This window comes from Perognathus longimembris, chromosome 2 (genome assembly GCF_023159225.1).
Source record: "Perognathus longimembris pacificus isolate PPM17 chromosome 2, ASM2315922v1, whole genome shotgun sequence".
In the NCBI taxonomy this organism is placed as follows: domain Eukaryota; kingdom Metazoa; phylum Chordata; class Mammalia; order Rodentia; family Heteromyidae; genus Perognathus; species Perognathus longimembris.
Genome location: NC_063162.1, coordinates 72637891 through 72653367, shown reverse-complemented (window position 1 = coordinate 72653367; position 15477 = coordinate 72637891). Strand labels below are relative to the sequence as shown.

Here is a 15477-nt window from a genome sequence, read left to right as displayed (position 1 = left end):
ACATACTAATATGATTACAGGCTGATGCCTTTAATTCCAGTTACTAGAGAGACAGAGATGAGAAGATCAAAGTTCAAAGTCAGCATAAGAAAAGTTAGCAAAACACTATTTGAAAAATAACTAAGCCAGACACCAGAGGCTCAAACATCCAATCCTATTTATTCAGGAGGCTGAGTTCCAGAGGATCAAAGATTGAGGACAGCCTAGGCAGGAAAGTCTGAAATTCCATCTCCAAAATGAGCAGCAGTGAACAATCAAACAGTGCTGGTGTTGTGGCTCAAGTGGAAGAGCACCAATAGATCAAACAAGATAAGAGCTTGAGATCCAGAGCTCAAATCCCAGTACTACCAATAGAGCAAAATAGGCTAATGTGTGTGGGTCATATCATAGAGTACCTCTAACAAGTGAGTTAGAGTTCCCTGAGTTCCCATCCACAGTACTGCCTAAGTAAATATATAATAAAAGACATGATGTCTTCAAGGAATTTACTGACTAGTAGAAACAATTTTATATGTTTGTAAATTATATGTATATAAAAATTCCAAATACAAATTGATGCCCCTTGCAGTTAGTCGCCTACAATATTCTTTTATTCCTTACATTTTTACTTTTTTCTTTTTTTAATACTGAGGAGTAAACCCAGGACTCAGGGCTTTGCATACACTAGACAAGTGGCCTATCAGCTTCCCCCCCCCCCTTTTTTTTTCAGATATAGTCTTACTAACTGCCTGAACTGGCCTTGACCTCCCACTCCTCTTGCTTCTACCTCTCCATTAGCTGGAATTACAAGTATGTATCACCATGCTAAGCTTCATTCTTCACTTTTATAGTTAGTCTTATATTCATTCTACCAAAATCCTCTTGTGGATCATTTTGATCTCTAAATATCTTTAGTAATAAGAATGCTATAATGGTGTGTGTATCCATGTAATCAAAACATTCAACAATATATTCTGCAAGTGCTACGGTGGCATTCTTGCCAACAAATTCATGAATACAAAAGGTTATCTTCATTTTATAAAACTTGGAATGTCATCAGCTGTTTTTACTATTCTAAGCTATGCAATTATTTATCCTCATCAAGCTCCCTTTGCTTTGTTAATTACTGATTCTGTGCCAGCTTCGGGCACAGCTTTGGGTACAGCATCTGCAGCTGGCCCATGGGCTGCTGTGGAGACAATGAACAACTCCATCCTTCAGAGGAATTTCTCTTATACCTGTTATATTACAGATAAAACTATTGGGGCTGGGAATATGGCATAGTGGCAAGAGCACTGGCTTTGTATACATGAAGCCCTGGGTTTGATTCCCCAGCACCACATATATAGAAAATGGCCAGAAGTGGCGCTGTGGCTCAAGTGGCAGAGTGCTAGCCTTGAGCAAAAAGAAGCCAGGGACAGTGCTCAGGCCCTGAGTCCAAGGCCCAGGACTGGCAAAAAAACAAAACAAAACAGATAAAACTATGGATTCCATTTTCAGTTAATCATCCATTTTCAATTTCAAATTCTTAGGTTGCAAGACCAACCTAAGAATTTATTAAAGCTGCCTTTAACAACTTATATTTTCCCTTTAGGATGCTGATTACACTTCTTAAAACCATGCTAACTTAATATTTCAAGCAATAGAAGGAAAGGGTGGGATAAGGGAGAGTGGTAGAGAGGATAGGTTAATGGGGTGTATTTATTATGAAAATGTCACAATGAGCTGGCACACCTGTGGCTCACACCTGTAATCCTAACTACTCAGGAGGCTGAGATCTGGGGATGACAATTTGAAGCTTTCTCAGTCAGGAAAGGAAGGAGAGTCTTACTGCCAATTAACTACCAAAAAGCCAGAAATGGAGCTGTGGCTCCAGTGGTAGAGTGCCAGCCTCAAGCAAAAAGCACAAGGACAGTCCCCAGTTCCTGAGTTCAAGCCTCAGGAGCAGCACAACACATATACACAAAGAAATGTCACAATAATTCCCTGTACACTGAGAAAAAAAATCTAAAAAATTTCAAGCAGTGTCAGAGCTGGTTGCTCACACTTGTAATCCTAGCTACTCAGGAAGCCGAGATCTGAGGATTAAAGTTCAAAGCCAGCTCAGGCAGAAAAATCCATAGGAATCTTACCTCTAGTTAACCAGTAAAAAGCCAAAAGTAGTGGTATGGTTCAAGTAGTAGAGCATCAATCTTAAGGGACAGTGCCAGGCCCTGAGTTCAAGCCCTAAGACGCGCACACACACACACACACACACACACACACACACACACACACACACGCAATAATCAAGAATACCATTGTAGCTGACCAATGGAATAAAATTTCTTTTTATGGTCTTTTTTATTGTCACGGAGCAGCACTGTCTTTGGGTCACTTTGACATCTGCAATGATCACAGCACTTCTTGCATACAGTGGGATGTTTACGCAATGGCTGCCAACCTTATTTTTCTTATTTTGTAAGTATTTGTCTAGTTAACTCTCACATTAATCTGTATGTTCCTGTTACAAAGTACACAGGACACACAGTGTGAATTGTGGCCAAACATTTACTTTATTAACTGTTCAAAAAGTACTTCCTGGAAGTGGATCTGTGGCTCAATTGGCAGAGTGCTAGCCTTGAGCTGAAGAGCTCAGGGACAGTGCTCAGGCCCTGAGTTCGAGCCCTATGGCTTGAAAAAAAAAAAGGTAGTTCTGGAGTTTTAGTATAAACTACCTCAAATAAGAAACATTTTTTTCTTTTTCAGAACAAAAGTCAACATACCAACATACTCCATTTGAAAACTGGAAAGAGGTTTGCCCACAAAAGTAACATACCAACATACTCCATTTGTGGACTGGAAAGAGGTTTGCCCATTTTTGGTCTTGGGGAAGGGGCTAGTAAGACTTAGAAAGATTGACAATGGAAGACTGGTGCCAGCACCTACAGCTAAGGATGGTAGGGGTTTTTGTTGTTGTTTTTATTTTGTAGCAGTTCTGAGGTTTTGAACTTAGGGCCTCATGCTTGCTAGGCAAGCATTCCACCATTTCAACCAGGCTTCCAGCACTACCACCTGCCTCTCACCACCCATTTTGGCTTTAGTTATTTTTCAGACAGGTATTCCCACTTTTTCCTTTTTTTAAAATGAGATCAGTCTCAGACTGAAATTTCTCCTACCTATGTCTCCTGAGTGTTGAAGATTATAGGTGTGAGCAAATGTGAGGGTAGTATTTTAGAATGACAAGGATTGATGACAACACTTACCAGACAAGAGCATGCTGGGCAGAATTTAGTGCTTCAGAATTTAGCTGGGAGGCAGATGAATGATGAGCCAGCCAGGTTTCAGGTTTTAGCTGTCTGTCTGTCTGTCTGCTTATCTGCCTACCTCCCTACCTACCAACCTACCTACTTGCCTACATATCCATTCATCCACACCTATAGAAAATAATATATTACTATATAACTATAACTATGTATGTGTAAATCAGGTAATTTCAGCCAACAACTAACTACATATATGAAGGTGGTCCACAAAATTGCACTTGTAGTAGTTTGTGTAAGTACACTCCATGACGTTGGCACAATGGTCATGGGGCTTGAACTCCAGGCCTAGGCACTGTCGCTGAGCTCTTTTTGCTCAAGGTTAGCACTCTACCTCTTGGAGCCACAGTGCCACTTCCTGTTTTCTGGTGGTTAGCTGGAAATAAGAGTCTCATGGACTTTCCTGCTTGGGCTAACTTTGAACTGTGATCCTCAGATCTCAGGTTCCTGAGTAGCTAGAATTACAGATGTAAGCCACCAGTGCCCAGCTTACATGGCTCGATTTTAAAGTGACACATGAGTATATATGGATTTTTTCTGGACTATTTTAAGAGTAGCTTGCAGACATTATATCCTTTTGTTGTTAAATACTTCCGAGGGTGTGTGTGTGTGTGTGTGTGTGTGTGTGTGTGTATAAATACATATGTATGCAAGTGAAAGACATGAGTGAGAGGAAATAGAACAGGAGAAGTGAGAAAAAGGAGTAGGAAGGGAAAGGAAGGGAGGAGAGAAGAAGACATGAAAGGAAAGGACAGGAGGAGAGAGGAGAGGTTAAGAATGGAGGGGAGGAGATGAGAGGAAAAGACGAGGAGAGGATGTGAGGGAAGAGGAGAAGAAGGGGGAGAGGAGAGGAAAAAAGGGGAAGGGAAGTAACAGGAGGGGGAGAATGGGGGGGAGAATGGGGGGGAGAGGGGAGAAGGGGACGGGAAAAGAGGAGAGGGGAGGGAGGGAGGAAGGGATGGGTCATTCATGGAATTCAGGAATCTGTTTCATCTTTTATTTTTATATTCACGTGCATAAACCCTTTATAACTTTTCCTGAACATCTGAAATCATGTCAAATACTACAGTGGAAGCTGAGTAGTAAGGAGGAAGGTAATTTCACTATGGATCAGGTAGGACATCTTGGAAGTCATAGCATTCAACTGGATTCACATTTAGCTATTCAGAGTAAAGTTGTCAATATATAGACCATAATATATACATAAGATATACTCTGTGTGTGTGTGTGTGTGTGTGTGTGTGTGTTACTTTTTGACAGCACTGGAGTTTGAACTGTGGACCTGTGCTTGGTAAGCAGACATGCTATCCACTTGAGCCATTCTGCCAGTGGCCTTTTAAATATGAAGTCCCTTGCTATTTTTATTAATCACTGGATAATATCAAAAGATGATTAAAGCTGCATGTATGTTTGGAAAATTCTATTGAATCAAGAAAATATGCCATTAGGTTCATTAAATTTTGGAAATAAGCCAATATACTTAAAATGTACAATGTGTATTCCCTCACTCTGGAATCTGAAAGATTTTCATTAGTTAACTTGGAAAGGAAAAAATGTGATACTGAAAATCGGTAATAGTATTACAATATATAAAATAGCCATTTCCAGTATTATGAAGATAATATTTTTTTCAGTATTAAAGATTGAATTTAGGGCCTCCTGCCCAGTAGGTATGTGTTCTACCAATTGAGCCATACTTCTTATTTTGAGGGAGTCTTGCTAAAGTGCTCAAGCTGTCCATAAACTTTCCATTCTCCCTTCTTAGTCCCTTAGTAGCTAGGATTATAAGCAGGTACTGCTATGCCTAGCTGTAGAGAACAACTGCTTGATGGCTCTTACTTCTAATAAATGTGAAATAAGAATGTACCTGTAGAATGTGCACCTTCAGCCAGAGCACCCGAAGCAGACAACTTGCGTCTAATCCTCCTTGTCACTGCCTTATGGTTAGGCCTGGGTCTCTTCTCTTCCTGTAAAGATAAAAATATCCACGTTACTACATTACTTAAAGTATGTGTGTTTTGAAAAATTAGCTATAAATATATAGCATTTGGAGTGTATTTGCTGACACGCAATGCTATCAGATTTTCTGTTTTGCAACCTTTGTCAACTGCCTACAGAAGCCACAATCACTGCCTTGTTTGATTGGGAAGAAAGAAATATTCATTTCCCAAGGCAAGTTATTTCTGTTTGAGACCCTTAGTTCTCTTCTTAAAAATATGAAGTACTGTCTGTGCATGTGTGAAAATAGGACAATGGAACTTGTTGCAATTGTTTTAAGAAGGGGGAGAAGAAATAAGGGCGAGTGATAGAGGGGGTGAAGTTGATGGAGTACATTGTAGGCAGGTGTGGAAATGCCACCTAAAACCTCCTCTTGTACAGCTAGTTCTGCTGAATTTATTCTATCCAGTATCAATAAACACTACAGCCAAGACAGTATATAATTGAAAGAGAAATAGAAAAATACACCTGTGGAACAGAACAGAGAGCTCCAACACAGACATACAGTTAGTATTTATCAATTACAGGGAACAGGGAAAGGAAGGACAATGTAATAGTGAGTGTAAAAATGGGCGGGGAGGGGGGCTCAAAATAGATCTAAGTAAAAGATGAAATTATTAAAACTCATTCTTCATAAAACATTTAGAAGAAAATATAGGAGAATATCTTTATGATCTTAATATATGAAAGGACTTCTTATGTGTGACCTAAAAAAACACAAAACCTAAAAATAACATGAGACCTAAAGAAAAAGAGCAAGTCTTTGATAACATTAACATCCAGCACTTCCATACATGTGGAATGTTGGAAAGCAAAAAGACAAGCCACAACTAAGAAAAAGTATGTTTTTTGTTTTGTTTTGTTTTGTTTTTTGTCATGGGGCTTGAACTCTGGGCCTTGGGTACTGTCCCTGAGCTCTTCAGCTCAAGGTTAATCTTCACCACTTGAGCCACAGCACCACTTCTGGCTTTGTAGTGGCTAACTAGAGATAAGAGTCTCATGAACTTTCATGCACGGGCTGGCTTTGAATTGCAATCCTCAGATCTTAGCCTCCAGATTAGCTAAGATTACACATGTGAGCCACTGGCCAGTCAAGAAAAGGTGTTTACAAGCAAAAAGTTCAACAAGGGCCCCCCTGCCCCTTAGTAAATAGTAAACGAATAACAAACAGCCTATAGATAAAGAAGAAAAAGGCAGCACAGGAAAGAAAAAACTTAAAGGATAATAAACACATGAAATAATGTTCACCTTCAGTAGTAACACTAGAAAAATGTGCACAAACAACAACGGAAAAATTTAAAAAGAATCTTATTCCAGAGGAGGAATTTGAGGCATGATCATGAATTGTTAACAATGTAACTTATCACAGTATAAACTTTTGCAACCATATGGAAAAAGATTTTATATGGTAATGATATTGCTGTATATTTATTGAAGTAATCTAATAATCTGATATAATTTTGAATAACACCTGATGAGAATATTGAAATGTACTCACTGAAATAATCTAAATCCTATGTATATTCTCCTAGGGAAAGTGTTGCATGAGACAGGAGTATTCGTGGCACCATGGAATCTTTGGAATAAAAAACTAGAAACAAGACAAATGTGTATTAATAGTGTCATGGATACATAAATAACATGTGTATTTATAAACAGAACACAGCAGTGAAAGTGAATGAAAATGCAGGAATAGCTATTAGTGAGGATGACTTTCATAAAGACAATGAGCTAAAAAATGGCAAAGAGTATGTATAGTGGAACTAGAACTTATGCCAGGCTCTGGTGGCACATGCCTATAACCTTAGCTACTCAGGAGACTGCGATCTGAGGATCTAGGTTCAAAGCCAGACACGGTAGGAAAGTTGTTCAGACTCTGATCTCCAATTAATTAATAAAATGCCAGATTGGAAGTGTGGCACAAGTGGTAGAGTGCCATCTTTGAACAAATACCCAAGGCCCTGAGTTCAAGCTCTAATACCAGTACATACATACACACAGAATAACTAAAATAATAAAATTTATACTAAACAGTATGTTACTGTGAATGCAGATGTAGATGTAATAAAAGCACGTATTTTCCATGGAGATGAATAATGAACATCAAAATCAACATGGTTCTACCAGGAAAATGAAAAGGTGAATAGAAGTAGGTAATTCTCTTAAAGGAGACTTAAGTTACACATGGTGAGACAGGGTCTAAGTAGCCCAGGCTGGCCTTGAACTGCTGATCCTTCTGCCTCACCTTCAGTGCTGGGATTATAGGTGTGTGCTATCAGCTTCTAACATAATTTGAAAAAAAAAATTGTTACAAGCCAGGTCAGTAGTTCATGCCTGTAATCCTTGCTACGTTTTGTGTGTGTGTGTGTGTGTGTGAGAGAGAGAGAGAGAGAGAGAGAGAGAGAGAGAGAGAGAGAGAGAGGAGAGAGAGAGAGAAAAGAGAGAGAGAGAGAGAGAGAGAGAGAGAGAGAGAGAGAGAGAGAGAAATGGGGGGTGGGGAGAGCTGAAGCTCACAGTTTAAATGAAGCCAGCCAGGCAGGAAAGCCTGTGAGATTCTAAGTTCTAAATAATCACCAAAAAGCCAGAAATGGGGCTGTGGCTAAAGTGGTAGATCATCAGCCTTGGATTTAATAGCTCAGAAACAGTGCCCAGACCCTGATTCAAGCCTCAGTTCTGGTTAAAAAAAAAAAAAAATTAGTTTACAAGCCGGGTGCTGGTGACTCATGCCACCAGGAGGCCGCTCAGGAGGCTGAGATATGAGGATTGCAGTTTGAAGCCAGCTGGACAGGAAAGTGCATAAGACTTTTATCTCCAGTTAACTACCAGAAAACCGCAAGTGGCTGTGGCTCAAAGTGGTAGAATGCTATCCTTGAGCAGAAAAAGCTTAGTGACAGTGCTCAGGCCTTGAGTTCAAGCCTCAGGACCGTCAAAATAAATAAATAAAATAAATAATAAATTAGCTTGCAAATTAAATAATGAGCTAGCAAGGTTCCAGAATGGAAGGAGACATGCTAAGGAAACAATTTTGGTACTCAAGAGAGTGGCCTTGAATATGTGTGCAGTATAGTTTCTGGAATATAGTAAGTGGTTCACTTGTTCAGCCATCAAGATAAAGACCTAAGAGATAAACTAAAAGTTTAGAGTAGCTCGCCCAGTTGGTGCTTTATCTCTTAGTCTTTACTAGAATCTAGTTTAGGTAGTTTATTAGAAAAGTAAGCCCCTGGGAGGCGGTAGCCGGAAGGCACAACGGCTGCATTAATATCTAGTGACTCATACCCAATGCAGTCACACACTGCCACTCCTAGAACATACACTCCACTTTCCTGTTTGCACTTGAAAAAAACATTAATCATCCTTTCCCTTGGTTTATAAGTAAGCACATTTTGACTTGTTAATTCTATGTACCAAACACCTGTGTGTTATCTTATTGCTTATTGCAGAATATTTTTGAGTTTGGCTCTGGCGATTTTCATGTGGCCCCCTGGATGGCTCTTTGCTAGATGAAGAAACCAGGGTAGTTGATTTCTCCACAACTGAGCAAACAAACTAAAGCACAAGGTGGCTGAGCCAGAGGCTCCTCACCTTGAATCCGTGAACTTCATGAAATCCTATGTCTGAACAACTTCCTTCCTTCCTTCCTTCCTTCCTTCCTTCCTTCCTTCCTTCCCTCCCTCCCTCCCTCCCTCCCTCCCTCCCTCCATCCCTCCCTCCTTCCCTCCCTCCTTCCCTCTCCTTCTTTCTTTTATTTTTTGCCAGTCCTGGGGCTTAAACTCAGGGCCTGGGCCCTGTCCCTGAGCTTCTTTTGCTCAAGGCTAGCACTCACCACTTGAACCACACTGCCACTTCCGGCTTTTTCTGTGTATGTGGTAGTGAGAAGGGCTTCATGCATGCTAGGCAATCATTCTACCACTAAGCCACATTCCCAGCCCAGAATAGCGTTCTTGTGTGTAGAGCTTTTAATTGTAATTTCAGAGGCATCCATCACTCCAGAAGGTAAAAACAAAAATAAACAACAATAAACAAAACCCAACACATCCATTAAATGATTTCCTTAAAGCCAAAGGTCAGATGATTCTGGTGGAGTCTAGTCTGGACCAGAAATAGTTTTCCAGAATTGAGCTCATAGCAATCTACAGGATTAAACTTCAAAGGAAAGGGATGGGGTGGATTTTTTAAGTCTCAGTATTGCCCCACCCTCCCAAATTCTGATGAAAGATATGGGTGAATGAGACTGCATGATCGAGGTAGGAAAGCAGAAGATGGGCTGCCAATGGGATTATTTCCATGTCTCCATTTGCTTAATACCAGTTGCTTAGTACTGTATCTTGGGTGGCCCTTCTAGGAGGAAGGAATGAACTAAAGGCTCTAACAATCTTATAGAGTTGGATGTAATTTAAAATAGAGGCCAGCTGGACATGCTGACTCAGGCCCAGAATCCCAGCCATGGGGAGGAATACTGCTGCTGGGGGATAGATGGGGAGTTCAAGGCCAGCTTGGGCTATGCAGTTGATGCCCCAACACCAGCACAAGCAACGAAGCAGCAGGACTAGGGCTTTGCATGCCAAGACTTCACACACTTTGTTAAAGTTAAGCCTCCACTTTCTCGTTGACCATGGACAGGTCTTGGGCCCCAGTGTCGGGAGACCCGCCAGAGCTACTCCGATGAGGGTCCAGCCTGCCGCCCCCAGTGACAGCAAGAGGGAGCTGGGGAGATCAGGACGGATAAGCGGCGGGTCGTCAGCCTCCCGGCTCCTAGTGCTTTATTAGGAGGTGGAGACAGGCCCGAGCGTCCCACGGTAGTGGGTGGGAGTGGGTCGTGTTTAGCTGGGAGGAGCCAGAGGCTGGAGCGGGGTTGGGAGGCAGCTGCGGGGCGGGGGCATCCTACTTCCCACCCTTTGGCCCCGGCTGCGGGCGGGGGTCTGGCTGGAAAGAGACTCTGCCCACATTGGGAGCCTCTGGACCACGTGACCGAGCTCAGAGGCGGGGCGGAGTAAGCCCCTCCCCGCGCGCATGCGCGTAGGCCCGGCGCTGAAATTCAAATTTGAACGGCTGCCGGGGGGCTGAGTCTGACACCGGAGGCCGCGGGGAGAGGACAGCAGGCGGCGGGAGGACTTCCGTTTACCGGGACTCCGCGGAGATACACCGCCGGGATCCACACTCACTTTTTTAGTCTTCCTGACTTTGAACCACCGTTTCCATAGTCTCGTAGTCCAGAGGTGACGCCTGGGACGATGGACCCGTTTACGGAGGTGAGAAAGTCTGCGGGCGTAGTCCCCCATGACCCCTCTCGGCCCCCGCCCTCCCGTCCCTTCCCTTCTCGCTTTCCTGTCAGCGTCTGGCCCACCCGGCGGGGAGCGCGTGCTGCGCTGCGCTGCGTGCCCGTGCGCGCGTGCGCAGTGAGGGCGGGGCACGGGCCGGGGTCCCCAGGGTCCTGGCTCCTTGGGGGCCCGGGCTTGGCTGTGGGTTTGTACTTCACCAGCGGGAGAAAGGCCTGAAGTCCGGTCTTAGTGCACCAACTCCTGGGACCCCGGCAACTGCGAGGGGTCTCCGACTGCGGTCCTGGGGGCAGGGCGGGGCCCACCGGAAAAAGCTGGGCTTGGCTGCAGTCCGGTGGAGTCAGGGGCCCTTGAGTGACCCCAGGTCGACGGTGCAGTCCTGTCACGGAGGGGTGTGGTGATGCGGGTGCACTGGCACCTATAGGGGTGTGGAGATGTAGGTGCACTGGCACGAAGGGGTGTGGTGATGCGGGTGCACTGGTAGGAGGGGTGTGGTGATGCGGGGTGCACTGCCAGCCCTCTGGGGATCTGTGCACGAACGGATGCTATCCTTGAAATGATTGCATATCCTTCTGGGCCCATCGTGGCATCCTCCCAGAGTTTGTTCCTTCTCCTTCACACGTGATGGCTCAATTTCATACCAAGCCTGGCGCTAAGGGAAGCAAATGGCTAGCTAGCCTTGTGTGTGCAAACCGAAACCATCAGCCCAGGACTGAAGTGCGCACACACACACACACAGAGCAGAAGTGACCCTGTGAGTTAGGGAGCATAACACCCAACGAGACCTTTGTCATCTTTTGCTCACTGGAAATAGAATAAGGACTGCATCGTTATAGGATCGATTATTCCTGTAAAATAAATGTGTGTGTGTGTGTACATGTGTGTGCACACCAGTACTGAAGCATGAACTCAGGGCTTGGACGCTGCCCCTTAGCTATTTTTTTTTCTCTCAAAATGAGCGCTCTACCGGTTGAGCAACAGCTTCGCTTCCACCTTTTTGTGGTTAATTGGAGAGAAGAGTCTTTTCTTACAGACTTCCCAGCCTAGACTTTTGGGTTTCCTTCTGCAGAGATTGAAGAGCCTCAGATCTCAGCCTCTTGATGAGCTGGGATTACAGGCATGAGCCACCATCTATCCTTGTAGCTTTAATGTTTTTTTTTTTTTTCTCAAATCAGTTATGGGGCTTGAACTCAGGAGCTGGATGCTGTCACTGAGTTTAGCCCAAGGCTAGTGCTCTGCCACATCTGTGTAGTTTTAACTTCATGTTGAGAATGTGTACCGAACCATTGAGGAGTTTGGTGTGGCTTGACTCCTTTTTATTTCAGGACAGTTCCTCTTTTCTTTCTTACTCTTTCTGTAGGCTGTTGTGCAGGTTTCCAACTGTCATGAGTTTTACTTTGTTAAATATGGCTGTAACCTACACTGAAAATTGTGATTGAATAGAAATACATTCTTTGTTAGGTGGGGTGTGGCTGCAATTCTTCCAGCTAAATATAAGATGGTAATTAAAGGTTTCAACCCTTAGAGTTTTCTTGTGTTTAAATGTAATAATTATCTATGTTCTCTGCTTCAAAGACTCACTTTTCTTGGAGAAAACTCGTGGATTTGTTAACCATACTTAAAAGATTTGAATAGAAAAGTGCAGGGCCTGCTTTTGTATTATTAGCTTTAGAATAAGGCTAGTCACATACCAGATGTAACATAGAAATCAAAAAAAGGACATGTTATGAATGCAAAATAGAATTTCTTAAAGCAATGCTATGTGTTCTCCTTACTAACTGACAGAAGCAAAACATTTTACTTGGCTGATAAATTGTACTTAATATTATTTGAAAATGTTATTCTGAAGCAATCTCAGATGATACATCCTGCTTATATAATTTTAGAATGTGCTTAGTAACATGATGGTTTAACATGATTAGTTTATAGTACGGATGGACAGTTGGATCTGTTATAGTTGGAATAACAACTTTTCCATCCTTTCCTTAATTGGTCATGAGTGAACCGTTTGGATTGATTCCAACTTCTAGATACTTGATGATTGCACTCATCTCATTTTTTCCCCCTGTAAAATGAACTTCAGGTACAGTTCCTTGTCCACAAAAGACCAAAAGTCAAGCAGATCCCTTTTCAAAATCATGGAACACAGAAAATTATTTGAGAGACTTTTCTCAGTTCTCCCAATGCCATGCTACAAACACAGGAAAGACATCAGCTTGTTACATTAGTGCCAACACATTGACCCCCTAATGTTCTGGCATTCATTTATCTTGTTTTCCAATTATATTATTTTATTTTTTAATGCCTCTACTGTTTAAAGAAGGTGTGATATTTGAAGGAAAGCATATTCAAAAGAATCCTAAAAGCCTTGATATATTAACAAGGAAGAACAACATACACTTATTGTGCAGTTAAGTTTATGTAGATACATTTTTCCCTTAGCATGAATAACTTGTGGGGATTATTAGCTTTATATTTACAGTTTAGGGAACCTACTTTGCTTATCTTTATTTTTTTTTCTGGTTATATTTGAATCCATTGCAAACAAGAGAACACTTGTTTGCTTGAATGGCAAAACCACATTCTTTTGTTGTGACCCATTGCTCCTGGTAACTGAAACTACACTGACTCACAAATATTCTAACTGACAGGAATGGAATGTGGGCATGGCCATGACTGAATATTTTAGGCAAGTTTTGTGTCTGCAGAGAGAGATTTTATCTTGGGGGAAATCACTTTTGGTGACCTAGCATCATGATTTAGTGTCATTTCCTCAAATTAGAGCAATTCCTCAGAAGAGTAAAGTTGTATCTTCTTCCAAATTTTGCTCATGCTCCTTTTGCATACTCAGAGGGTGGTTGAAAAATTGTTATTCCATTTTAATTAAGGAGTTAAAAAAGTCAAATTGATCTAGTTCCTCAGCCTGTATTAATTACTGTATCTGTTTGTTCTAGGCAGTGTGAATCTGCATCCTTCTTGTGTATGATTCTGTGTGCGTTTGAAAGAGCTTAAACTGTGTGACACCTCACAGATTGAAGTGGGACATCAGTGGGAGAATGTCTTCTGAAAGAATAACTATTATCCCTTGTTGTCACTGCATCAGAATGATTTTTTGTTTTTGTTTTTGTGTAGCTCACTAATTCTCTTTTAGTTCTATAAGTCATGGGCCAGAAGTGGGTTTTACTAAGTTAAAAATCAAGATTTTGACAGATTTTTTCATTCCAACTAGAGGCTGTATGGGAAAATCTGTTTCTTTGCCTTTTTAGCTTTTCCAACTTCTAGAGGACCTTTGACTTGTGCTTTTTTTTTTTTTTTTTTACTTTCTTCATCTTCAAAGCTATCATCATACCATTCTGACTTCTGTCATCATATCTTTCCTGATTCTGATTCTCCTGCCTGTCTCTTGTCCCTTATAATTAAGGACCATTGTGATTACACTCCCCGAGAATCCCTTAATCTCTGCTATAGGGAACATAATCACCAGGGTATAAACATCTTTGGAGGGACCAGTATCATGCCATACTGACTTATTGGGTTCAGCTGGGCCTTCCTGCAGCTGTTCTTCCCTGGGGTCCCACAGCGTTTCTTAGTGATCTAGAAGCTTTAACTGTTCTTACTTGTGTGGCTGGTGGTTGATGCTGTCAGTGCAGCTCTGTTTTCTCCAGCAGACTCAGCCACCACTCCTACCATGTTTTATTGGTCAGAACAAATCACACAAGGCCAGTGCAGACTCAGAAGTGGGGAAGTGAATTACACCTTTTGATGGGAGCGAACTTGTGATCATTTATAATCTTATATAACTATCAGTACATATTTTATTGCCCCTTAATATTCATATTAATCACATTATTATATCGATCTGTGTTTATATTAATTGTATTCATGATAATTTTGATAACGAAATACTTGTTTGGTGGGTCTTCCTTTTTGTCCATACTGTGGTTTGAACTCGAGGACTCATGCTTGCTACATGAAAGCTCTACAACTTCAGCCATTCTGCCAGGCCTTTTTTGCGTGTGTTAGTTTTGAGATAGAGTTTTGCTTTATGCCTGGGTAAGTATGGATCCTGTTTCTAGGTGATAGCTGTGTATCACTACAGCCAAACATTGGTTGAAGTGGACTCTTGTGAACATTTTTCTTTTGCTCTGTAGGCCTCAAACCATGGTCTTCCTGATCTCTGCTTCCCAGTAGGGAGGATTACAGGTTTATGCCACTATTCCCACTTGGTGACTCTTGATTTTAATTACTTAGATTTCACTTTTGAAATGTACAGCAATTGTTGACTTTAGAAGACACCAGAAGACTTCAGAACCTTTGGCTAATCTTGTGTTTTAACACTGATAAAATGTAGAAACTGCTTGAACGAACCCGTGCCAGAAGAGAGAACCTTCAGAAAAAGATGGCTGAGCGGCCCATACCAGCAGCCAGGACTGCAGCACACATAAAGCGAGCACGGGAGCCGCTTTCAGAAGCAAGTAACCAGCAGCCCCTGGCTGGTGAAGAAGGTAAAGGAGGGAAAGGGAAAAATTTCAAGATTTTGAAGGACATAAACTCACAGCATTTCTTTTTGTGGAAGAATCAAAGTCTTTGAGAAACAAATGGTCTTACCTCTGGGCGCAGAGTGGTCCTCTCTGTCCCACATTGTCATATTGGGCTTAGAATCTTATCAGGGCTTCAAATCAATCTATTGAACTTTGCTTCCTCTTCTTTTTTTTTCCGCCTCTTTTCTTCTTCCTCCCCTCCCTCCTCTTCTTCTTTTTATGCTGGTACTGATGCTGAACATAGGACTTTATGCTCTCCTTTGACTCTTTCACAAAAGACTGGCTGGCATTCTGCCAAGTGAGCTACACCTCTGCTTCCAGGCTTTTGCATGTTAATTTCAGATAAGGATCTCATGGACTTTCCTGCTGGGGCTAGCTTCT

The 15477-nt window shown here is 42.0% G+C and overlaps 1 protein-coding gene across 4 annotated transcripts in view; it reads left to right on the top strand.

Annotated features, from left to right (window-relative positions):
• Positions 1–10369: 10369 nt before the first annotated feature.
• Positions 10370–15477, top strand: part of Anln (anillin, actin binding protein) — a 44683-nt gene continuing 39575 nt past the window's right edge. For all 4 annotated transcript variants that reach the window (XM_048339465.1, XM_048339464.1, XM_048339463.1 and 1 more), the window contains exons 1-2: positions 10370–10528; positions 14907–15060. In XM_048339465.1, the coding sequence (XP_048195422.1) occupies positions 10511–10528; positions 14907–15060 (172 nt within the window). In that variant the 5' untranslated portion in view covers positions 10370–10510. The remainder of the gene's footprint in view (positions 10529–14906; positions 15061–15477) is intronic.